The sequence below is a fragment of the Diabrotica undecimpunctata genome, chromosome 6 (assembly GCF_040954645.1).
Source record: "Diabrotica undecimpunctata isolate CICGRU chromosome 6, icDiaUnde3, whole genome shotgun sequence".
NCBI classification, from domain to species: Eukaryota; Metazoa; Arthropoda; class Insecta; order Coleoptera; family Chrysomelidae; genus Diabrotica; species Diabrotica undecimpunctata.
Window position 1 is genome coordinate 60,294,469 of NC_092808.1, and position 27,057 is coordinate 60,321,525.

At 34.7% G+C, this 27,057-nt stretch overlaps 1 protein-coding gene across 1 annotated transcript in view; it reads left to right on the forward strand.

The window, feature by feature from the left end:
• Positions 1 to 3,636: 3,636 nt before the first annotated feature.
• LOC140443466 (uncharacterized) overlaps positions 3,637 to 27,057 on the forward strand; it is a 132,727-nt gene continuing 109,306 nt past the window's right edge. Inside the window, exons 1-2 of the mRNA XM_072534751.1 lie at positions 3,637 to 3,811; positions 25,904 to 25,978. Coding sequence (XP_072390852.1) covers positions 3,757 to 3,811; positions 25,904 to 25,978 — 130 coding nt within the window. The 5' untranslated portion in view covers positions 3,637 to 3,756. The remainder of the gene's footprint in view (positions 3,812 to 25,903; positions 25,979 to 27,057) is intronic.

Sequence of the window (27,057 nt, forward strand, 5' to 3'; positions counted from 1 at the left end):
TCGCTGCCTGTGCGTAGCTGACTCCTTTGTTGATTGGAGCGCTGTTTATGGGTCTTCCTACCGGTCTTGTTGGGGCAGGTGTTTTCTTTTTGGGGGCCTTAGAGCATCCTCTATAATTTGCTGTGTGCGCTTCACCACAGTTTGCACATTTGGGGTCGGTTTCCCGGCTTTTCTCACAGTCGTTACTGATGTGGTTTTCTCCGCATTTTACACATCTGGATCCGCAATGGCAAGCCTTTGAGCTGTGATAGAACCCTTGACAGTTATAACACTGTAGGGTGTCTGTTGTGATTTTGAATTCATCCTCCACATAGATGCGCATGTAGCATATATCAGATATTTTTTTAATTTTTGCAACGTCTTCCTCTTTGAGGGTGACGATGAAATGTGGCAGTACTTTTTTATCAGCTTTTTTGGAGATCATATTGATCACCCTTGTTGCTTCTATTCCTTTATTGTATAGTTCGTCTTTAATTGCTACTGTGCTAGTAGTAGCAGATAGCCCTTTTATAATGACTCTTTTTAGTTTATCGCTATCTATGGGATATGCGATGAATTCTACTTTTCGACTGTGTTCTTCTAGGATGTGTACCATTCCTAGGTAATCTTTTCTGGTTTTTGTGTTAATAACTATCGATCTGCCTGATCGTGCAAACTTGTTTACTGATATTATGCCTTGGTTGGCTGCTCTCTGCAGGATTTTTTGGTGTTCTCCTACAGTTTTTAGGATTATCGCCGGTGGTTTCGGCTCTTTTACTATAGGCTCCTCGCTTGTTTGCGGTGAGTCTTTTGGTACGTCGTTTTCTTTTTCAACTTGGCTATTTTTGCTCAAGTTATTTTGGGCAGTTTTCTTTTTCTGGCTTCTTTCATGAGCCTCTTTCGCAGCCTTGTTAAATTCGATTTCTTTCCGCTGATTTATTATCTGCGTCTGCTTTTCGGCGACGCTTATTTTTGTTTTCACACTACTGTCTGATTTCTCAGTAGTGGTGCCTGTCTTTTTTCCTTTTTTGTTTTGGACTTGTGTCCAACCTGCAGGTTCTTTGGTTGTTATGATTCTTTCCGGCTCTTTAGGCTTGCCTTTGCTACCAGATGGCTTTACGGGGGGAGGTGAACCGATTCCTAGTTCCACTAGCTTTACAACGTCATTATCGAGGGAGGCTTTCCACGGGTCGATTTCCATTATTGACTCTTCTTTCTCCTTGGCTGCTGTTAATGCCATTATATGTTGTACAAGTTTTTGTATCTCCTTGTCCTTTTCTTTGTTTTCGTTTCTCAGCTCAGTCATCTGAGCGAGAAGGTCTTGGATTTGTTTATTTGCCTTTTCCTCGCGGATACGGCTTTCTTCTTTAAGGGATTTGATCTGTTCCGTCAGTACATTGACCGACCTTAAAAGCTCATTGGCCTTTTCCCTTTTCGCCATTTCTCTGGCCTTTTTCTTTTCTTCTTCTTCTTCCGAAGAGTCTTCTTTGGGCCTTAGCCTTTTCACTTTCTTGCCGATTTCGGGCTCGGCTTCATTTTTGGAGACGTTGTCCACGGCGGGTTGTGTCTCTACTACAGTTGGGGGTGGGGCTTCGCGCGATTCCACAGCTGGGCTCGGCTCTTCGTCGATGGCGTCCATCGTATTGATATCGTCATCGGTGTCGATTTCGCTTTTTTCTTCCTCCAACTCGGGCAGATAGGAGTCATCGTCAGATATTACGATTTCTATGTCGTCGATCGCGGGATTAGTCGATTTAATAAATTTATTATATAGCTCGATCGAGCTGTCAACAGAGGGGTTTGATGATTCGGCTAAATCATTCTCTTCTTCTTCTTCACGCAGGTGACAACACTTTCTGGGGGGGGGGAATATCACTCATATTGCCGTAAAGCAGTGAACAAATAGTTCATAAGATATAAGAAAATTCTACTTAGACGACTCTGTTTTTTTTCCACCGACTGACCGCTGTCAGTACGGCTTACTGGGTGCCGTCCCAGGTACACTCCCTGTATTCACAGTGAGGGATCCTCTTCCTGTTTCTCACACCTCAGGAGCAGGGGCCGTTTCTGTCCGACCTTGTCAAATGTCAAGGCCTTACAGTGTCATCCCTGACGACACACTGAGGTGATCCCGAATTCTTCGCAAACGCGAAGCTATTATAGCCTCCGCGAGGAGCCTATAAAAACAGCTCCTCGACGGTTTAACTAGTAACAACCTCGCATCCGCTTTTTGCTAATATGTAGGACAAGTGCCTATGCCACATTCGGTGTCTTACCCACCGGGAGCTGAAAAGCTCCGTTGACAATAGGTCAGTCGCCCCCACCTAAGCACGCTTCTCTCTCACGTCCGTACTGTTCGGCTGCTCAAGTCGAACTATTATTATATATAACAGTATTAAAACATTATATTATTATTTAATGAATAAACACGTTAGGAACGCCTATGATTTACGACCGTTTTATGAGTTTGAGGCATATTTCGTGCTCTCAACAATTTGTGAACAGAGAATAGGCTTGCTTTAGTCACCCTGTACATTTAAATTTATGTTTAAAAAACACATAAATATTTATGTATAAAAGTCGACGGATCCCAGCGTGATTTATAATTGTTTAAAACAGAAAGAAATAATTTGATTTCATAAGTGATTTCCATCTTATACTACATAGAATACTACATAAAACAGAAATCAAAGTTTGATAACATAATATATACGTATATTTTGTTTTGAAATACTTATATCTTTTTTTAATGCTTTATGTAGAAAATGTAAGAAGCAAAAAGTATATACTATGTAGTACCTTATATACTAAAACGCTAAGCCCTTTTCTTGTCCACCACTTTACTCAAAAACCATATTAGATAATTAAAATATTTTTTCGGAATATTATTAGTATTACGTATGAGATTGTCAAGATATACTTTTGGTACAAAAATTCACTTCCGGTTTTGAGATGACCGGAAGTTAAAATTTACTTTAAGTTCTAGACCCCACAATGTATATATGGATCGAAAGGTCTCGTCGAGACGAATCTAAAAAGTACTTCCGGTTGCGATCCGACACCGGAAGTGACCCGAAACGCGCATAAAACATCAAGATAGAGCAAATCTGACACCGGATCCGTGATCAGCATGCAAAATTAACTGCTAAATGATATCCATGTCGACATTTGATGAACTAAAAATTGCATTCCGGTTTTGAGGTCGACTTCCGGTTTCGTTTTTATTAGTCAAATCAATAGAGAATTCAACGTATAGTTCAAAAATGTAAGTTCACGAAATTATCATTTATAGTTTTTAAGTTATTGATAAAAATATTTTTACTTCCGGTCGATTTTTTTAAATTATAAAACTTTTTTTTATTAAGACTTTTATTTTCTCATTAAGATTATTAATTATTAAATTTCATTTAAAAAACTCGATGTCGAGTTGGGCCGCTAGTTACGATTATTTTAATAAAGAAAAAAGCAATGTATTTTTTCTATTTAATAATAAATTTCTCTTAAAAGCAATCGCCTCCTTATATCGGTCATTTTTTCAGTTAATATTCATGGCTGATATTTGGAGGTATTATTGTATAGTATTAGTCAAAAATTTTTAAGGTTTTTTGAATGAATTAATCTATCTTTTATATCTGACATTGAGTATTCATAATAACAGGTAGATATATTTGTCAAATCTGATGGTTCTCAAACTAGAGTTAATTTTTTATTTCTGACGGGTTTTTATTTATCTATGTTCCACTCGTAGTCAATTCAGTGAAAGCAACTTATGGAATTATGAGCGGCGAATATTATGCAGCTGATAAATCAAGTCCAAAATTCTTTCATAATGGTAAGAACTTTATGTTCCGTTTAATCACCTTTACAGTTAAAGTACTTCTATATGAATGTGGACGCTATAAATACATTTTAGTATAAAACTATTGCATAATTCGAAGTTTTTAATATGTACAATTTTGTTACTTTAAATAAATTTAAAAGTTATTATCGCGCTTATGTAGTTAGTTGTAGTTTTATGTTTTCATAGAACATAACTTTAGTATTTTATATTCCTAACATTTAGATATTGAACACCATATAAACCACTTTTCATTTCACCATTTGATCTACATATTGCTTTATTAACAAATACAAAATAGTTCATCGCCTTATTTTGATCAGTTTCTTTTAAGCTCATGATTATAGATATCTTTTTTGTTGACATATATATTTCTTAGCATGTTCATATGCTGACTTCGGTATAATATGATAACTACTTCTTTACTAGGTAATATTTTTTTTTACATAAGTATTAAAATTCCAAATACAGTTCACTATAAAACTACTCATTCGACCTCTATTCTTCTTCCTTTAGTGCCTATCCGTTTCAAATATTGGCGATTATTCTGGCCATAATTATTTTATTAACTGATGCTTTAAATATATTAGTTGTTGTGGAGAACCATTTCCTTAGGTTTTTTAACCATAATATTCTCCTTTTCCCAATTCCTCGCTTTCCGAATACTTTGCCTTGAAGGATTACTTTCGGTTATCTGTATTTATTGTCGTTTCTCATTATATGTCAGAAATATTCTAACTTTCCCTTTTTAATGGTATACATCACCTCTCTTTCTTTCCCCATTCTTCGTAGTACAGTCTCGTTAGTTATTTTGTCCGTGCATCATATCCTTAGCTGATTCTTCTGTATAGCCACATCTCGAAGGCTTCAAGTTTTTTCTCCATCGCTTCAGTGAGTGTCCAGGATTCAACTCCGTAGTATAATATCGAAAAGATATAACATCGTAGGAGTCTTACTTTTATCTCCAGATTAAGGTTGTGGCTTTTAAAGAGTTTGGTCATGTTGTTGAATGCACTCCTAGCCTTCTCTATTCTACATTTTACTCGGTCCACTGTTGTATTCTTGATAAGCAGTTGGACGTCCCTAATTTTACTTTTGCTGATTACCATAAATTTAGTTTTTGATATGTTTACTTGTAGTGCAAATCTTTTACTTGCTTTATTAACTTTGTTTATTAGTTGCTGTAAACTGTTTAGACTATCTGCGAAAATAACGGTGTCATCTGCATAGCAGATGTCGTTTAGGCGTTCTCCATTTAAAAGGATACCATGTTCGCAATTTTTTAAGGCTTCACTAAATGTTTTATTTGAATATAGGTTGAATAACATAGGTGAAACTATACATCCTTGTCTAAGGCCTCGCAGAATCTGTATCGCTTTCGTCGGTTTATCTCTAAGATTTGTTCTTATTATGGCTGATTGGTTCCAGTATAAGTTTTGAATTATACGCGGGTCTTTATCATCTATTTGAGCTTTTGTTAGAACATCCATCATTTTTCGATGCTGAACTGTGTCAAATGCTTTTTGGTCGTCCACAAACCAGGTGTAGATATCTCTGCATCTTTGGAATAATACCTCTAGACTAAACAGTGCATCTCTCTTACCTACGCCTTTCATGAATCTAAACTGTGTGTCTTGTATTCTCTCTTCGCATAGCTTGTATATTCTGCGATGTATAATTTTAAGACAAAGTTTTAGTGTATGGCTTATTAGACTTATTAGCCTATATTCTCCGCACTTTTCGCTTCCTGTTTCTTTAGTAACGTAATAAATTCTGAAACTAGCCAATCTTTTGGAATATTGCCTGTGACATAGATAATATTAAAGATTTTAGACAGTATTCTTAAAGATTCATCATCAAGAAGTTTAGGAAATTCAGACTGTACTCCGTCTGGTAATGGAGCACTCCCTTCTTTTAGTGATATTATGGCTGCTCTTATTTCTGCCACTAGTATAGGTGGTGCTGTTGTAATGTTTTATACATAGAGTTATTGTTCTTGTTTTCCTTCTTTTTTCCATCCGTTGCAGAGTCTCTGTCGTCTTCCATGTCTTATTCTTACCTTCTTCGTCCTTCATAAAACTGTCTTTAATGTCGTCTATCGTTTTATTGAGGGATTCTATCTTCTCTTATGTGATTTTCGTTGTATTATCGATTTCTTTGAATTTTCTATTTATTGTTTTGCTGACTATTTCTTTTACTTCACTACATTTCAGTTTTCTCATGTCATGTTTTTTACAGTTTTTCCGTTTCCAGTTTTAACACTGTTGAAACTATTTCGATATCTTTTGTTAACAAATATATAGTCTATTCGGTTTCTTATAATAACGTCTTCTCCATTGTCTCTAGGTGATTTTCACGTAAACAGGCGTCTAGATGGTAGTTTGCAACCTTTAATAAATGTAGTAAATATTTTCTTAATTAGATGTTTTGTTCTCTTTTGGACATTTTGTAATTTACTATGTTGCTTACGAAGGATAATCATATCGATCATCATTATCCTACTTACTATTATCGCTTTGTAGAACCTGCTTTTCTAATTACGAGGCTTGTTCAATTGAAACATATCTTTGATCCAGAAAAAAATTATTGGCAAGTATATCTACAAATAATTACCACTATGTTTCTATGTTAATCTTATTGTTTTAAAATACAGTAATTGCTTAAATTAATAGCTCTTCTAATAAAACAAACATTTATTCCCCCATACGACCCCAGACAACAACAAAATTATGATTTTAAAGTTATTAGTAATACAAACATATCCTAAAGCGATCGTTTAAAAAAAAAAACAAATTGTAATATTCCGTACCTAGGATATGATTAAACCAGACACAAGAACACGCAATGATAAGAGTATTAAGGGTAATCAATTTAATAAAGAGAAAAATGCCACTCATTATTGATAAATATAAATTAAAAATAAAAAAATTAGATTACATTTTACATGTTTGCACATCATGAGGCTAATAGTTCCAACACAAAATTATATCTATACGTCCGTGCATCCCTTGCATATCCAACTAGTTCCCTCTAGCCCAAACCTATCATAAATTCTAACAATTCTTCCATTTCCAATCTACTTTTTACGAACCACGTCATTTTGTATTCACGTAGTACCGAGCATCGCCTCTTAAAATGCAGGATATATTCCACCTTCTTTTATTACACAAAGCACACATTTTCCTATCATCAGCCCTACCAGGTCTATTATTAAGATATAATATACCACATCTAATCATAAATATCCACCTTATATCATTAAAATAAACTTCATTCATCATATAAGTTGTGTGAATGCAGAATCCAATTAAACTTCTATAATGATTGCAGAAATTAGATTCAGTTGCTCTCTCTAATGCTGGTGTTCTTTTCCCAGCATGAATTGCTCCTATAACCTATTACACCTCATCAACCCAAAAATTTCTATCCTTCCAGTCTGTGTTAAATTCCACTTCCCAACTTTCCCCAAATTTTTCCCAATCTCTTCTTTAACCACAGTTTAATCTTATCATTTCCTACAGAAGAAATTTTGTCAGGCATCTTTCCTTATGCTGTAGCACTCTCTTGACATAATTTTTATGTAATTTTTCGTAAATGGATACACATGCTCAATTTTAGTTTCTAAATCCAACATGTAGTTTGGACAGTTCCTAGGAATATTCAACATTTTTTTTATAAAAAACCTTCTCACCTTCTCAACTTTTTTAAATTCCGCAAGTTCCCAAACTTAAGCTCAGTAAGTCAGAAGAGATCAGACTATTCTTTCAAATGCACAGATGATAGTGGAAGATTTTCCTTAGCTAAAACCTGTCGCCAAATCATGTTTATAGCTACTATGCCCGCTCATCGTTTTTTGTTAAAGTGGACACTAAAAGATAGCCGCGGTGTTAATTTTACTCCCAAATAGCAATAATTATTAAGGAATCTCACGATTTCTCTATTTATTTTCCACTCTTCTTTAATAACTCCACCCCCTTGTCTACAACACAACACAATAATTTTTGACTTCTAAAACTCTGGACTGCTTGCCAATACTACCATATCATCAGCATAAAGTAACATTCTAGTGAAAAATCCATTTAAATCAACGCCTTCTTATAGAAAAATCATGTAGGTTATTAAAAAATAGAGCAAATAGCAGGGACTAAGAGTGCACACGTGAAGAGAGTGGCGAAAAATGGAAGAGGATAATGATGAAGAATGCACACTTGCCTAACGCCCATCTCATAGTTAAAATAACGTGACATAGTATTCCTTCCCCAAACTTCCCAAAACAAAGCATAAGTTGTCTTGTAACTTCTTGCTCTTTGTTTTTTAATAAAGCTTGTTAAATTAAACAGTTGATCTACTGTGCAATATCCGTCTCTATAACCTGTCTGGTATTTCAGTAAAATCTCAGACTCTGCGCACTTCTTTATTCGGCCCAGTAAAAAAGACGAAAACAGCTTGGCTACTACATTCAGGTAACTTATTCCCCTGTAATTCATTACATTATCTGTCGCACCTTTCTTGTGCAAAGGGAAAGAGTCCGGAACTGATGCTCGATTGAACATTATATTAAAAGCAACCAATAATTTTGCTTTACTAGTAATTAGAAAGTAACTAAAAAGATTTTTATGAAACTCGGCCGGTATCCTGTTGGTGCAGGTATGTCATTATTCTTTATGCTTGTGAGCGGTACATCTAATTCCGTTATATCAAAACTCCCATCAATACTTTCATCGTTAATATAAGGCTCCTCATAACTTAGTTGGTTCGACTGTAGCGCTGGATTTAGGAGACCCAAAAAGTGCAGACGAAATGTCTCTAAGGGAATTGATGCATATCTCCATTTTAGTCTGGCTATCTTCTCGATGATGTCAGTCACTCCGGTTCTTCTCCTGATGTCTTCGTTGGTTATTCTGTCTCGCAGAGTTATTCCTAACATGGACCGCTTCATTCTTCTCTGCGTGACTCTCAGTTTGGTAGCTGCTGCTTTTGTTAAGGTAAGTGTTTCTGCTCCGTACGTCAAGACTGGGAGGACGCACTGATCGAATACCTTTCTCTTTAGGCATGTGGGCAGCTCACTTTTAAAAGTTTCTCTCAGTTTTCCAAATGCTGCCCATCCAATGCCGATTCTTCTCTTCACCAGTCCATGAGTCTGTTTATCCCTGCCAATCATAATTTCATGTCCCAGGTTCATAGATATAAATACCTGAGACATGAAAATTTATCTCATTAAGCGCAGTAAAAAGTTTTTGAATTATTTGCAATCGAATATACTAAAATAGATAAGTTTAAAGTTGGGGAATTAGTACAACAATTATTGAAAAGAGAAGAAAATATATATATTCATACACATATATATCCATAAACACATACAATTAACAAGGGTCACCCGCTTCATGTCCAGGGGCCCATCAGGACATTATAATATATAACATACATAGGAAAACTAGGCCATGGTAAATAGGATTAAACATATAAAGGAAAGAAAACAAAGGTAAAAAGTAAAAACAAGCTTTTTTGAACTAAAGTAAAATCTTACAAAATCTATTTTGAGTCGCTAGGGCAGATAAAACGTTAAACGGAGATTTACCGGTAATATGAACTATATATACTATAATAATAAGGTTTTCTTCCAATCATATTTCTACAACGTTGTAAGTATTCATTAAAAATCCAAAAGCTTCATCTCTCTTTTTTGTTTCACAGTATATGCTGAAGTTATCTGCATATTGGATGATCTTAAAAAGATATTTTTCAAACTTTAATTTATGTAGGTCAGCTGTGTATAAATTGAAAAAAAAAGGACTTAAGACAGCTTCTTGTGGAATTCCTGTAAAAACATATCTTGGGCCTAATAAATAGTTGTTAAAATCCCTGACATAAACATTTCTTTGTAAATACAATCCGGTAATAGTATATACTATTGCCTTAGGAATTTTAAAATCAATAATAATTTTTTTACTCAAAATATTTTTGCCAAGCCATATTTTACCTTCAAGCTTAAGGTGTCATATGCTTTCTCAATATCAATAGAAATTGTTGGAAGAAAGATATTTCTAGAGAGATGATTTTGAATATTTGTTACTAAGGTTGTAAGTGCATCTAGCGTACCCATTCCTTTTTTGTATGCAAACTGACAGGGCGTACGCAGGTTTTTTATAGCCCCCATTCCAGCCTATGTTTTATCATACGTTAGAAAGTTTTTTGCACACATGATAGCAGAGAAATTGGTCTATAAAAATGGGTCAAATTAGGGTCTTTACCTTGTTTAGGAATCGGTGTGATCACAATTTTTCTAAAATTTTGCACTCACCTGCAAACATCTCATCAAAAATTTGTAGAAAAAACCTTTTTGCTATAATTGGTAAGTTCTCTAACATTGGATACTTTATTTGATCAAAACTCGGGGCAGTACTTTGTTTATTTCTTAAAGTATAATATAGTTCATTAATGTGACTACTCAAAACAAATTGACTGGCCAGTTGGTTGTCAAAACCAGTGCCAATAAAACACACACACACACACACACACACAATGTGAAAATTATTTGCCAAAAAATGATTTTTATCTAAGAACGTATGTACAATATTTACAGTGGAAGAAACAGTCTGGGGAGCTACATGATTAAAAAACTCATCTATTAAATCATCATTATGTAGCTTACCAAGGTTTATTGTTTTACGATTCATTTTTTTTGCTTGTTTCCATATCATGCTAGCTGGAGTATTTTTGTTGAGATTGGAACACCATTCAATCCAACTTTTTTTAGCTTTTTCTTTTAATGTTCGTTTAGTAAGTGCCATGCATTTTTGGTATGCAAGAAAATTATCTTTTGTGGGGTTTTCTTTGTATACCCGCAGTACATGTTATCTTTCAGAAATTATGGCGTCACATTCTGCATCCCACCAAGGTGAGGGTATTCGATTGTTGAACTTAAATGGTCTGTATTCTTTTAAAGTTCTTTGTGCGGCATTATTTATACAATTGATTAAGAATATATATTTTTCTTTGGTGGTTGGATATTCTGCGCCAGTAAAGTTATAAAAGCAGTCTTCCAAAAACTCTTTATATTGCTCCCAATAAGCTTCTTTTAGGTTCCATCTATATAAATTGTGCGGCTGCGTTGGGGAGGGTGATGACGAACATTGGAGGACCCAAATCCGAAAGGAGGAGGGTCTTACACGGTGTTGTACAGTCGATCGTCCTCTACGCGGCACCAGTCTGAAGCGAGGCGGTAGAGATAACGGTCTATAGGAGTCTCATGACACGAGTAGACAGAACAAGTCTGTGGCGTGTGGCATGCGCTTACAGGACTGTGTCTGCGGCAGCCTTATGGACTATCACTGGATGTGTTCCGTTGCATGTTTTGGCGGTGGAAAGAAAAGAGCTTTATGAGAGAAGGGGTCCTAACCTTACTGTGGCCGAGAGAAGACAGGAAAAGGGAAAGGTCAGTTGAAAGATGGCAAGAAGAATGGAACAACACGAAAGATGTGGCACAGTGGACGAAAATGCTGATCCGAACATAAGAGATTGGGTGGACTGTGGCCACAGGCGACTAGATTATTTCCTGACGCAGGTGCTCACAGGACACGGGTGTTTTAGGGCCTACCTCTATAGGATCGGAAAGGCTGATACAGATGAATGCCTATACTGTGGATACTCGGACACTGTGACACATACGATTTTAGATTGCAGCAGATGGATAGTGGAAAGAAACAGAATGGAGAGAGAGAGACAGGTGTGAATTTTGTAACAGTGAGAGAAATAATTGAGAGAATGATTGAAAATAAATTAGTTTGGATTAACATACACAGCTATATCTTTGCAGTGATCAAGAAAAATGAAGAGGAAGAAAGACTGCTGGACCAACGCTAAAGGTAAGAGTGAATGATGCTGAAAGGTGAAGCTAGAAAAGTGGGTCACACTGTATGAGTTAGAATGCGTAAGTCAGACTGTGGGGAAGGAGAAAATACCCATCTAGGAATGATGCCGAACTAGGAGCGATAAGTGTCTTCTACGCGCTATCTGGAACGAGACAGGGAGCCTCCTTGCTGATGAATAGAGTGTGGATATGTATGAATGGGGAATGAATGAATAAAGGTAGTGATTCGGAAGTGATGCCGGTCTTACAGCGGATATTCCGCTTCCGGATCGCTGGATGACAGAGGAGGGTCTGGTTTAGCAGGTAGGCGTTCGGCTTAGACTCGGCGACGAGAGGGCATTTTAAAGTACCTCGGGAGCTATCGCCGGGAGCATGAAGAACGAATCCTGCACTAAAGTTAGTCAGGCGGCGTTCTGGACTGAGATGTCTTCTGAAGATTCCAGACCCCCCCTCTATAAAGACGAAAAAAAAAACAAAAGGTTCAAAACAAAAAAAAAATATTTTTAGAAAACTGACTATCTACTTTCCCATTCTCGATCCAACCATACTTCTCTACCTTTTCTATTACCCTGTCGCTTATCTTTCTGTTCGCCTACTCCTTCCATCTTGGCGATCTCCTTAATGATTTTTTGCAGTTCCTCAACAAAACATACTGGCATAATAATGTTCACGTCTAACCCCTGAATATGTTCCTCTATATTATTTTCAAAATTTCTATCATCTTGTTTTGTCTACTTAGGTGTTGGTATTAAAGATAAAATTTCCTCATTATGCACCTGCCTCTGATCCCTCACCATCCTAAGCTCCAAGATTCTTGGCCGATGATCTGAAAAATATTTGCAACCTACTTAGAAATCTTACAATCTCTGCACTATTCCCCTTAAAATTCAAGCCAAATCTGTTCCAGAGCTACCAGAAGTACCTACAAAAGTAAATTCTCCTCCTGATCTCCTAGAGTTCTACCATTCAAAACTACCATATTATTTTCTTTATAAAGTCCTATAATCCTCATTTCATGAGCATTGGATATTTTGTCCTTAGAAGTTCTTACCGGTTCCAATACCCCAAAGTGCTCTCCGCATTCTATACCTTTATCTAGACTAGACTCGTCTCTACCTCTCCGCTCCGTGATATCAACAACAACCCTTTCTAAATTAAAAAATCTCTCTCCAACTTTTCTCCTGGCCGATATTATATCGATATAATGAGTTAACATTGTCAGTCGCATTACCATCTGTCCCTTTATCACGATATATCTAGATTTAAATTCCAGCTTTATCCCACAGGTCATTACCCTTGCAGCTCTACCAAATGTACTTGTCCTAGTGGCATGTACAACAGATGTCCTAAAACTATCAAATAAATTATTATGTACAGAACTTGAGACATTCGTAACATGAGTTTTACTTAATATAAATATATGAAAACTACATGCATAATTATTAAATTCTGGTGTCCTGAGTAATGTCTTAATCCCTCCTACTTTATAATAAAATATTCAAATGTTTTAAAAGTATCACTAGACTTTACACAAGTACCTCTCCCTACTTCCTACACAGGCACTTTCTTAGATTTCATATGTGTGGCTTAATCTTTTGCTTAATCTTTTGCTTTTTGCCCTATCTCCATATTTATGTCTAATCTGATGTTACAGTCTTTTACTAACTTTTCAAACCCATTTTCTGTACCGCACATTAAGCCCAACTCATTATCCCAAGAATATCTCACTGACTCTACTAATAGTTTATCAAATGAGAGTTTTACCATAATATCTCTATCGTTTTCTTTGTTTTTTTCTTCACTTTTCTCAATATTGTTCTTTTCCACCTTACCATTACCTCTTTTGTATAGTCAATGTCAACATAAATCTTTGTGTTTTTAGGTTTCATCACATTCTGTATACACTGATCTCTTCCTCGATTCCAAGAATATCTGTAAAAAATCTTTTAATGACAGGAATACAAGGTTCACTACCGGAATGAAGCACTCCCCTCAAAATCAAGTTGTTTCTTCTTTGTCTCCCTTCAGGCTCTATTAAGTTTTTTTACTTTATCCGTAATGCATAGATCTCCCGCTATACCAGCAATTTGCTCTCCAGAGGGAGCACTATCTCTTTTAACTTGTTATTATCCCAACTTAAAATTTCCGCTCTTAGACTGTTTACATCTTCTTTGGTTGCTACGTTATTTAATTTTATATCTTAAGTATCCAGTCTTGGGTTTAATTTTGCCCCCAACAATTCTTCCAGGATGCTTTTTAAATCTTTCCTATTTATCATAGCCATATTACTCTGACACAACCGGGACACGTCGCTTCGTGACTGCTTATGGTTTGGTATTAAAAAGTTATCAGTTGCCCATTAAAAAAAAACAATAGGATGCATATAGACCAAATAAACAATTGATAAAAGCACCAATTATCACGTAAGTGTATAAACAACTGTCCCAGCTATAAATAAATAGTAAACAATTAGTTATGCTATTATTTACACTGCTCGTATTATGTTTGGTATAACTACCTTATCAAATAACTAACGTTAAATAACCACTATCAAATAACTTACTGCTCCTTATACAGTCAATCCTTATATCACAAAATGTTCAGCAGATACTTATTTAGTTAACTTTCACCGAAACATCATACGAAAACGTAAATTCGTCGAGATTAAACAAAAATCACAAAGTTCTACTAAATATGATGTTTACTATACTACCTCAGGCTGGCCAACCCCTAACCACTATATAATACCGCTACCACTAATAATTACCTCTACAATTAAGGCAATTGTTTCACCAACCGATGCTTAAATAATTCTTGCTGCGATTGCTCGAAGAATTCTTTTACGGTATTTTGTACTTTTTCGTACAACTGAAAACAATTACCTTTCAACTCCTTTTTCAGTAACCCAAAGATGTGAAAACACAGACCATACATCAGGACTATGCGGTGGATGCTCTAATATTCTTTATTAATTTCTTTAATTATAGATTTTCTTTCATTACTTTGGTAACCTGAGGCCGAGCATTGTCGTTCAGAAAAGGTGAGAGCTCTTCTGGACGTTTTCGTCTTATTGCTTGAGGGAGCGTGTACAAGGTTTTACTTTTTACAAACTGACGATTTATTTCGTGCTGTCAAACCGGTCGAGGCATGCAAATCAAATTTGGTGCATTTTAAGAGGTAGTTATTGAGCATTTTTTTTTCATATAATTAAGTATTTTATATTCATCATTGACGCGGATACGAGTAATGGTCCAAATTTTTTTAAAGAAAAAAATGGCGCGCCACTCATATATTTCAAACTAAAATCATTTTTGAATTATTCGTTTATTATTTAGTTCTTATTTTTTTTTCAACCTAGGCGCCATTGCCAAATAATCCTAAAAACACCATTCACGTGCAGTTATCACTATAAATCCTCTCGGGGTACATAAATACAAATATTCCATATACCTGCCATAGATAATTATATCAGAATCATATCAAGCCATCCACTTACCCCACCTTATCGAAAAATAATACTTAAACATTGGTTTCCAGAATGACATTTAAAAAAAGATACATTGATTAATTTTCAAGTTTCTAGGCAGTAACATTTTAGGCGTGATACACTTATTCCAACACTTTTTAAATTTTTCGATGCCGCCCTTGTAAACCGATTTATCTTTGCCTTGAAAATACGCTTCAGTTTCGGCGGTTATTTTCTCAAGCGATATCTCTTATCACGGATCATTTTTTTTTGATCGAAAACAAAGAAAAACATCGCTGAGAACCAGATCTGAGCTACACGATGGGTGCGGAAGTAATTTAAAGCCCATTTCGTGCATTTTTGCTATCGTTTTTATCGTTTTTATCGTTTTGGTAAAACAACAATTTTTTTTCAACAAATGAGACTTTACCTTTACGATTTCGGTGTTCAAATATTCCGATAAACAAATGTAGCAGTTAATTGCTTCCCCATATTTCAAACAGTAGATTAAATTATTCCTTGCAAGTCCCAAAATACAGAGGCCATAATATTTTTGGCGGTTTTTTGCATCTTTGGTCGCCTTGTGACAGTTCTCTCCGGTGGTTGTACACTCAATTGACTGCCCATTTGATTTCTGAGTGAAGTGATGGATCCATGTTGTATCTATTGTGGCATACCGACACAAAACCTCCGACTTATTACGATTAAACATGTTCAAACAGCGCCGATACTCATCAATTCATTGATGTTATCCATCTGGTGTGAGAAAAAGCGGCACCTTTTTGGAAAACAGCTTTCTCATACTCAAATGTTCATATGTAATAGTTAACATGCCGTTTATAAGCCGTTAATAATCTAAGAGTGTCGTCTATCTCTTGTAACTTCACTTTGCGGTTTTCTACAATAATTTTCGGGATTTTTTCGATGTTTTCGGGAATAACTGCATCATTTGGCCTTCCAGAGAGCTCAGCATGATTGATGTCGGTACGACCCCATTTAAATTCAGCAAATCATCATTTAATGGTTGTAGTTGATAAATCAGTGTTCCGGAATTATATCAAATAACAAAGATAGATCAACACACGAAATTTTTTTGAATCCATTGTTTATTAAAATCACAAAAGAAGCGTCACTTCAAACACTGTAACTCAGTAAATAATAATTTGGATGTCATGAAATTTTGACAGTATGCTTTTGTAGGTTAGGACTACCAAAATCTCAAATGGAAAATTCATTGGAGTTGCCATATCGTAGTTAGGCTTGGAACTTGTTATTAATTAGTTTATTAGTTATTATTAGATATTATTATAGTTTATTTATTAGGTATTAGTGTTAATTAGATTTTTTTTTATATTACGCACAAAATATTTTTCTTCACCTACAGAAACAAAAACCATAAAATTAAACAGCCTGTCAGTTCACAATAAAATAAATACACTAAACAGCAGTATAATGAAAGGCTGTTATTACTACTGGATATTTTCAGTTTTGACAGTATTATGAAAGTCTTTTTTCTTTTGATTACTTTTCCTATCGAAGGTCCGTAATCAACATAGCAATCTTAACCTTTCTAGGTTAAGCCGGATTTCTAAAGAGTTCTTATGAGCTTCAACTAAACCACACGCTTAGATTTCTGTCAGGGCATTCTGAGTATAGTATAATCAATTTGATCCCTTCACTATATATAACATATGTACACAAAGATTTCTAATACAACACATAGCAAAGATTTCTAATTACAATAGTTTTTATGATCTCACTCTCTCCTTCTTTTCTCATTCTATGTCATAACTCTACATTCGTTATTTTATTTTTCTATAATATTCTGTGTATTCTACTATGACACTTTTATTCATTTTTATTTTATAATTGTTTTGAACATATCAAAATTTTTATTTTGTTCGCTCGTATTTTATATTGCACAGAGCCATAGAGAAAAATCTTAATTTGAGTGGGTTGTGGATTCTACATTCAAATAACGCTGATAGTTAATTCAGCCATTTTGTAAATTCAAAATATCATTGCGTCACATTTATGCCATTATCGGTGTCAATAATAATATTTGTAAATACATAGATTATACTCAAAATTGTATTGTAAATATTGTAAACATTAGCTTAGGTTATGTGTATAGAATACTATGGAATTAGCCAAAATCTACTTATGATTATATACCTATGATCTAATTGGTTTTTTTTTTCGATGATTGCATATTATACATTATTGATGTTACTTCCGGTTAAAGTAGAGTAAAGTATTTATCTAACTACATAACAGATACAAATATTGTTTGTAGCAAGTCAAAAAAAATACATAGTATTAATTAAACAAGGAATATAAAACGTAACTTAAATATGCAAACAAGCACATATTAAACAGAAAAACATTTATGGCAAAGTTACGGTAAGCAGTTCAGTGGATGTTCTGCAATAAGTCATATTTTTCTGAGCAGTAAAAAGATTGTTTTAGAAGATATTTTTTTATAACTTTATTGAAACTATTACAGCTTAGTTGTTTAATACTCTTTGGTAAAATATTGTAATAGTTATAAAGACAATTTTTTTCTGAAAGACTTAATCTATAGCGATTTGTTCGTAGGTAGTGACAGTTTCGTGTATAGTGAACATTGACATCAGACTGCTTTATTAAATGGGCACGTTTTCTGTGAATTTCAGTTGGAATTTGAAATATCAACAGAGTAGGTAGTGGTATAATTTTGAATTTGATAAAGAAAGGTCGGCAGTATTCTAGATAACTAACCCTTGCTAAAATCCTAACAGCTTTCTTTTGCATTCTAAAAATTTGAAGTGCATTTGTTGAATTGCCCCATATACTTATACCATATTTTAGTTAGAGTGGAATAAAGGAAAATATGTCATTTTTAATGTTTCAAAGTTGACAACCCTTGCTAGTTGGCGAATAACAAATAATGAACTTAATAGCTTTTTCTTAAGTTGTGACATATGAGCCGACCAGTTGAGTCGATTATCTATGGTTATTACCAATAGTTTAACAGTCTCTTTGTTTACTAGATCATTGCGTAAATTACTTGCTTTGGGTTTTATCAGACTTAAGTTTTAGTTTGGTTGCAGCAAACCATAAGCTAGATTTAGAAAAAACTTCCTCATGAGACATTTTTAAATCATTATTGTTTTTTCCTGATATAACGTATGTCGTATCATCTGCGAATTGTATGGTTTTGTACGGAGATATGAATTTAGGCAAATCGTTGACATAAATAATAAACAAAAGAAGACCGAACCTTGTGGGACTACATGTTTTGCGGATAGAAAATCGGAGAGATGACCTTTAGACACTACCGCCTGGTGTCTGCCACATAGATAAGAAGCTATAAGCTTAAGAGGGATACCTCTGATCCCATAGTAATTTAATTTGTTGGGCAAAATGTCGTGCGAAATGTAATCAAAAGCCTTCGATAAGTCGCAAAGAGAAATTGCTATGCGATTGCCGCGTTCAAGCTCCTCAATCACCTCGCTCACAACATTAAATACCGCTTTCGTAGTAGAACGAGCACTTCTGAATCCATATTGTGAGTTGCTAAAGTAATTATTTGACTCAAAATACGAATAATATTGTTGCTTGATAACATTTTCAATCACTTTTCCAAAAGTAGAAACAATGCTTATGGGTCTGTAATTGTCAGTTTTTGAGGAACCACCTTTTTTGTAGATTGGTAGTACTTTTGAGTATTTTAGTACTTCTGGAAATACTCCAGTTGATAAAATTAAATTAATAAGATGAGTGAAAGGTGTTAAAACTATTTGGTAAGTTCTTTTAAAATTTTGCTATTAATTTCGTGAACGTCCCTACAATTAGAATTACTAAGAGACTTTATTATTTGAGAGACCTCTTCTTTCACAACGGGACAAAAAAAAAAAGACTTGCTCGGAGATAGAAAATTTCCATAATTAAAGAGGACATCAACATTAATAGTGGGAAGAGATGTAATTATATTCTCTGCAATTGTAGTAAAAAATTGATTTATTTCGTCTGGCGGTAGATCAAGTTGTACCGAACTGGATCTTGTGTTGTTTCTTTCGAAATTTACTATTTTACAGCAGTCTCTAAGTTTATTATTAGAATTAGTAATAAAATTACAGTAAGCTGACTTTTTAGCAATTTATTATTGCCGACTATATTCAAATTTTTGTAGTTTATACACTTTGAACAAATCGGAATCCTTAGTGGCATCTGCAATGTGTTTAATAAGAGAAAGATTAGATGTGTAAGACCTTAATTCATTATTAAACCATTGCACGGGTGTTTTTTCAGCCGTTTGTCGTACTTTTTTTTAGTGGAAAATGCTTTAGTATTAAATTGTTATAAGAAAGACCTAAAAAATCAGGATCATTATTAATATCATAGAAAAAGTCCATATTTGTAGCGCACGTTTAAGCTTCTGTAAACCAGAATCTCAGAGTCAATAAATAAAAATTGAGCTCGATGGTTAGAAAAACAAGGTTCGAATACGTCCACTCTGTAGATATTTTCAGAAAAATTTGTCATAATATTGATTATATAAGTTTGTCGATGCAACTACTGGACTGGGATGTGATTCTAGTATAGTCCTTTATAGTTACTTTTAAACCAAAAGATGTTAATAGATTTTGAATATCAAAAAAAGGGTCAGATTCAATTTTAAAATTTATATAAAATCGCCAAGTATGATAAGTTTGTCTGCTTTACTAAGCAAGGATGTTATGACATTTTCAAAATTCTCGACATTCCCGATAATAAGCAACGAATCATTCATATTGTTCTAGTGTTACGACCTGCTTATCATCACCTAAAATCATTTTTGGCTGTTTCACCAGTTCATTTTTATTTTTAAGATTGCCTGCAGTCTATGGAAATTTTTAATTCTTAAAGTCCATTAATTTATAGTTGAAAACCTTGGTTGAAAACCAAAACAAAATTGGGTATTATTTAAAATTTTTTTGATATTATTCTTCATTATTTACATCACTTACATAATCTGGTTAAATCAATATGAAGTAATTTAAAAAGAAATTCCTATATAATTTTCTATTACATCATTAGATATTTGAGATAATAATTTTAAATTCTCTTAATATGAATCATCAGTAAAAATTATTCGAGGTTAGATACATGTATAATATCTATTAATTTTGTTTATTTTTATCATAGCGACATGACTTATTTATTACTTTGTTTGCAATATCTAATTTACGTCGTTTTTCTACGTAATGTATATAATTTGCTTTTTAGTTTTGATTAGCAGTTTTCACCCCATATTGTTTGCGATAAGGACATTGAGTGTCGATATTTTTGAATTGCCTCGTATACATACCCGTGGTTTGTACTTTTTTCCATATGTCGCACATCTTTTTTCTATTTTTCTGTGTTTCGAAATTATATGAGGGAAAGGCATGTACCTTGGAACAAAATTTACTAATACTTTTTTATTTTCTTGTATTTGGAGTTGGACGATTGGTATTAACAAGGGGCAATATTAATGCAAAAAATATTGCAAAAAATAATGCTAGCCAAATTACTGCCAACTATTAGAGATTGAAGCCAAAAAGGTTTGAAGGGGTTTATCAACAATAAATCTTCCAGCAGCATGGAGTGCCCTGTCATCCATCAAGTTACTGCCCTGCCTTGACCCGGAAATAGTCCAAATATAAATCTAATAAAAAATTCATGACCAAGGCTGAAAATGTTAGTATCACTCCAAAACCCAAGTAACAAGAGAAAACTTATATAAGCGATTATTTAGAACTGGTTTATAGTTATTACTCAGAGGATCTTGGTACCCATGGGCCTATCTCGTGAACTTTATGCCTCGCAGAATTTAATCTATGCCCCCAAATACTAATTTTCTTTATAATAACCAGTACGCCACTTTTTTAAATATATCTACTAGTAGCCAACGACTGTTCTTTGATTCATTTTTAAATTTTTGGGGTGTTTGTTTTCTTAATACAGTCAAATATTAAGTAGAAACATAAAACAGAACAAAGACCACAATTCATTGGAAAAGAAAACAGGCGAAGACGAAGCAGATTCCCACAACACGAAATAGAAATAACAGATAGGGAAATGAGAACGGCCATAAAAGCAATCAAAAATAAGAAAGCACCGGGACCTGGAGGCATCTCACCTGAGCTTATAAAATACGGATCAAAAAAATTACACCGGATGATACAATGGATATTTCAGAAAGCCATAAATGGAGAACAGCTTCCAAAGGGGCATATATGACATCTATATTTAAGAAAGGAGATAGAAAACGATGCGAAACCTACAGAGGAATAAGCGTAATATCATCAATAGGAAGATTATATGGGAAGATACTGCGAGAAAAGATAGAGCAAGCTATAAAAGGCAAAATCGGGGAGGATCAGGCAAACTTCACGGCAGGAAGATCATGCATAGACCACATATACACACTGGAACAACTGTTGGAAAAGAAAAAAGCAAAAAATAGAGATATACACTTGGCATTTGTGGACCTGAGAAAGGCGTATGACTCTGTACCAAGGTCAGAACTATGGGAGGCAATGTACAAATTAGAAATACAAACGGAGCTCATAGAAGCTGTATAAAGAAAATAAAGTGTCCATTAAAGTAAGACTTCACCACAACAAAAGGGCTCCTGCAGGGTTATTCCACATCTCCAACCCTATTCAAAATATACTTAGAAAAAGCCTTGACTACATGGAAAAGAAAATGCGAAGGCATGGGAGTACCGGTACGGAACGAATACCTATATACGTTAAGCTTTGCAGACGATCAGGTAGTGATTGCACAAGACCAAGACGACCTCAGCTACATGATGAAGAAACTACAAGAAGAATATACCAAGGCTGGCCTAGATATTAACCTCGTGAAAACAGAGTACATATCTACAAGTGAAGAAGACATAGAAGATCTACAGATTGATGACAACATAACAATCAATGAAAAGGATAAATTCAAATACCTGGGGTTTATAATCACGAAAAAGGCAACAACAGAGCAAGAAATTACACAAAGATTAGGACAAACAAGAACAGCAATCCGACAACTTAACTCAGTATGGTGGGATAGACACCTAAATATGAAGACAAAAACGCAGATTTATAAAACATTATAGCGAAGTATTATGACATATGGGGCTGAAAATTGGATCATAAACAAGAAAAACAGCAGTAAGATAGTAGCAACAGAGATGGAATGCCTGCGAAGATGCTGCAGAGTAGCAAGAACGGATAGGAGAAGTAATGACGAAATAAAGCAAAGATAGCAAAATAGAAACAGAGATACTAACATATATAGAACAAAAAAGATTAAAGTGGTATGGACATGTAAGAAGAACTAGCGACATCAGATAAAGAGAATAACCGAATGGAGCCCCATAGGAAGGAGGAAAAGAGGACGACCCCGAAAATCCTGGAGGAACGAAGTAGACGACGCCATGAGTAAGAGAGGCCTAAACGATGGAGAATGGAACAACAGAGAGAGATGGAAACGGTTGAGCGAGGGAAGGCAGTGAATACTGTAGAATCCCTAAATATATATATATACATAAAAGATGCAATAAATTTGTAGATAATCTTATAAATAACATAAGTCGTGTAAAAAAGAGGAATGCTAAAATTTTTCTAAAGTTTTCAGAATTTTGGCTACTAGTATATATACAGGGGTATAAAGCGTAAAGCTTCTTCTTTGATGATATATATCAAAGACGTCTATACATAATTTAAAATTATTTTCGATCATACAGGGTCAGTCGTAACAACGTAATGAACCAAAGTTGTGTTTCTTTAAAATGGAACATTCTGTAAATTAAAGGATTTCTTTATATATTTACGCAACTATTCACGCAACATACAGTGTTATCACTATTTTCAAATACAAATTTTTCTCATCAACAAATTTTTAACTGAAAAATTGGTTAATATGACAATTGTCTTGAGATAATGCCTTAGAAACTGTTGACTAGCTTCAAAAGTGTATAGTCAGAGATATCCGCATATAATACATTCTTCCAAAAAAAAAACCTTCGAAAAACTTTTAAACAGCTTTTTTTCTTTAGGGAGTGTTTTAGCCAACGAATTATAAAAAAGGAGTCTCTTGAGAATTAGACGAAACATCTGGTTTTAACATGCCGGAGTACTACCTTTATTAAGCGTTTTCGACTGTGTCATGAACATAATGAGTAACATTTTAAACATTTACTAGTATAGTTAATAATGTATTTATAAATATAGGTTATCAGTTAGGTAAATATTATTTTGTAACTAATTTTTACTGTCATACGTTTTATTTAATCTTTAATATTTTTATTTACGTGAGGTTAAATTTATAATTCCCGTATAGGGACAGACCGCTCTACAAAAATATTCCCACACTTTTCTCCTACTTGTCGTAAAACCTAAGTCCTAAATGGAGAGGCAGTCGTTCTCTTTGCCGGTCACATCCAATAATTCTTATAAGGCAAGCGCGACGTGGCAAAAGAGGAAATGCTAAGAAGGGGGAGCTGAACTGGGCCCCGAGTGTGCGCACTTAGACCCAGTCACCAATTTAAAGTTCATTTTTGCTTTTGTCCTTTTCGCTATACAGGACTTAGAAAAGGGGGCTGAGTTTTTCTTTTACACCAACGCTAGGTGTCAGCCAGTGTTATTCTGTCTGACAACGGGAATGGGCGTCGTCGTGTATCAGTGTCGTAAAACCACTTAGAGGAGTAAACCTCAATAAAAAATCCACACGGTGTCAGGCGATCGGTGCCTAAGTGGTAAATGGCCTAGAGTCAGATGACCACAAATGGTGTCCTCGAAGAATTGGCGAACCTCTGCTGTAATTCAAGCTTTATCGTTGCTAAGGACGCACTGCCTAGCTGGACAGTGTATTTTATACCTACTTATGGGACTTATATGGTTAAGTACTTAAACAGGCAGAAAAAAAAACAAAACAAAACGAAGGGACAATGGAGCAAGTCACCAATGGTGGTGCAGATGGAACAAACTATGAATGGAATGAAAAAAAGAAGGAGGGGATTATGATATTCGGATGAAGGTAATATGTCGGAAGATCTCTGGTTAGGAGTAGAGACTAAAAGACCAAGAGAGGAGGAAAATTGCTCCAACATAACTATCGGAGGACAATGAAGAAACTTACCGGCATTACAAATAGTTTAATAAACCTAATGTCCGACCATACAAACACGAAGGTCGTAATAAAAATAAAAAAGCTTAAGACAGTCACCGAAGATATAGACAGACTTTCAGACAAGTCTCCCCCGGTAGTATTGATAAAAAAAGGTTAGAGAAGAAAACCGGTGAGGAGGGCACGAAAAAGGAGACGGTAAGCGTGTCCCCATAGGTGGACTTCTAGGAGTCTAAAAAATAAAGGATATCATAGAAATCTAATGAGGAGATCAGTATACGGTCACCAAACCAGGAAAGGGAATAAAGCTGCAGGCGACTTAGTAGTGCGTGGAACCTGGATTTTGCGGTGAGGGCAGAGGTTCCACGACCTTATAAGGGAAAAACCGAAGCTGGAAATATGTATAGGAGGTACCTATAGACCAGAAAGGGTGAAGTACCTCCAAGTCAATACTATAACCACAATTACAATGAAGGGTCAGGAGGAGAAGAACCGAGGAAGCCGCCAGACCATTTTTATGATCCCTGTGAAGACAAGATACTACTGACAATTCTATCTAAATTGAGCTCCTTGCTCCTTGAAGTCATCTTCTTAACAGCTTTTACAGTCACAATGTTTTAGTAAACACCAAACGTGATATGGCATTTCGTCCTCATTGCAAAGCGTACAAAATATTATACACTGCACCATACCTTTCGTTACGGTTAACACCATACCCGACCATCCGTAATATTTAAATACAATCTTTTTCACTTAAATTAATCATTTTTTATATACAACTAATTTCTGTAAATAGGTTTGGCAATAGTTACTTATTAGATAATACTCGTTTGTTTCTTACTTAACTGTTTTAATACAAAAAGACTTAAGACACGAGTTAAAGTTTTATCCTCAATAAAATTATTATTATTCTCAATGTAAAGTGATTTATCTCTTAACACATTTTATTCTACTAAACTTGATAGGTGTGAATTAGAAACAAGAACTTCTTTTATAAGCTGAAATAAGGTGTAGTGTGTCCAATTTAAATTAAATAAGTTAAGGATAGTTCCGGTGAAACCAGAAGTAGAGTACTAACAAAAAATATAACGTCTGATGCGTTATGTGCCATTGAACTTGTATGCAGAGTTTCATGAATATCATCTTTTTCGTTTCAAAGATATTTTTTGGTTCCATACTTTATTCCTACCCTGTATATAATATAGGGCTTCGACGTTGTCTGACGCGTTTCTAGCATTTTTTCCTGTATTTCCAGTCCAATTTTTGAAATATTTCCAGTTAACCTATTGAAATATTTCCTGCTCTTTCCCTTTTCTTTGTCGGATCAATACTCCGGATCGAACTTAGTTCTCGTCGTTGGTCACGGCAGAGACCGGGGTAGAAGTTCTTGTTAGATAAATACTCCGGGTCGAACTTAGCTCTTGTCGTTAGTCACGGCTTTTTTATTTTACGGTTTTATAAACAAATACTTGCTACTACAAGCGGAAATAGCGTGTGTATACCAGCTAAATATCCTTACTTTAAGATATTTTTAGTATCGTTTGTACTTTTGTCAATACATAATATAATTTACATATAGAAATAAATATTAAAATTTTTAAATATTTTTTATTTGCAGATTTTGCGGTAGTTCCCTCCTATGTAAAAAAAGAAAAGAATGACGAGTTTTCAAACAAAGGAAATCGTTTAAGTGGTAAGATTATTAGTTATGTAAAATAGAACTCATATCTCTATTTTTAGTTTACACTGTGTCAATGTTTTTTATATTTATTATCTCCCTTCAAGTGCTTTGACATATTTGCGGGGAAACATAAAATTGTTAGTAGTAATGTAATATTTGCAGTACGTGAGTAAAATATTGTTACAATACGATGTGCTAAATATTTCTGAACTATAAATTATTCTCAATAAAATTACATTTTAAGAGAAAATAGGATTTTTTAAGATATTCCGAAAACAGCGAATTCACTTTAAACTCAGATTTTTTCAAAACTAAACCTTCTTAGCCAGTTAACCTCAATCTAAATAATTTTTTATGCTAAGTAAAGTAAAATTGTGTCTTTTTCAATATAACTGGTGTTTTTTTAGAGGTATAAAAATGTAAGTTGGCAACACTTTTTTAACTGTCGACCATTTTGACACCTGTCAAGTGATTTATGTTCAGTTTGGTTAGGCATTTCAGCATGAATAGACTTGACGCCTAAACAACGCTTCCAAATTGTGCAAATTTATTTTGAAAATTATGGTTCTGTCCAAAATACGTATCGCACACTAAACCTCCTTTTATGATCAACATAATAGTCCACCAGAGCAATTTATTCGATAAACCGTAGAACATTTTCGCACCACGTTTATTCTAAATGATAATACGCATCAACAGATACGTCGTGCAATGCATACAGAAGAAGTTGTTGTTGCTGTAGAGCGTAGTGAACAGCAGTTGGATATGTGTCCATCCACATTTTGGAAGATTTTGCGAAAAAACCTTGGTTTGCTTGCTAACAAAAACCAACTTATGGAGGAATGAAGCTACACGATCATCTAACAATGCGTAGATGCGGTAAAACGAGATTGCCGTTGATCCCGATTTTCATAAGCGAATTTTGTTTAGCGACGAAGCTCACCAAACACTGCCGTATTTGGAGAGAAGATAATCCTTAAGTATATGTTGAGAAACCAATAAATCTAGAAAAACTGACTGTTTGGTGTGCTTTACGGGCTGGTGGAATCATTGGCTCATACTTCTTCAAAAACAATGCTGGCCATACCGGT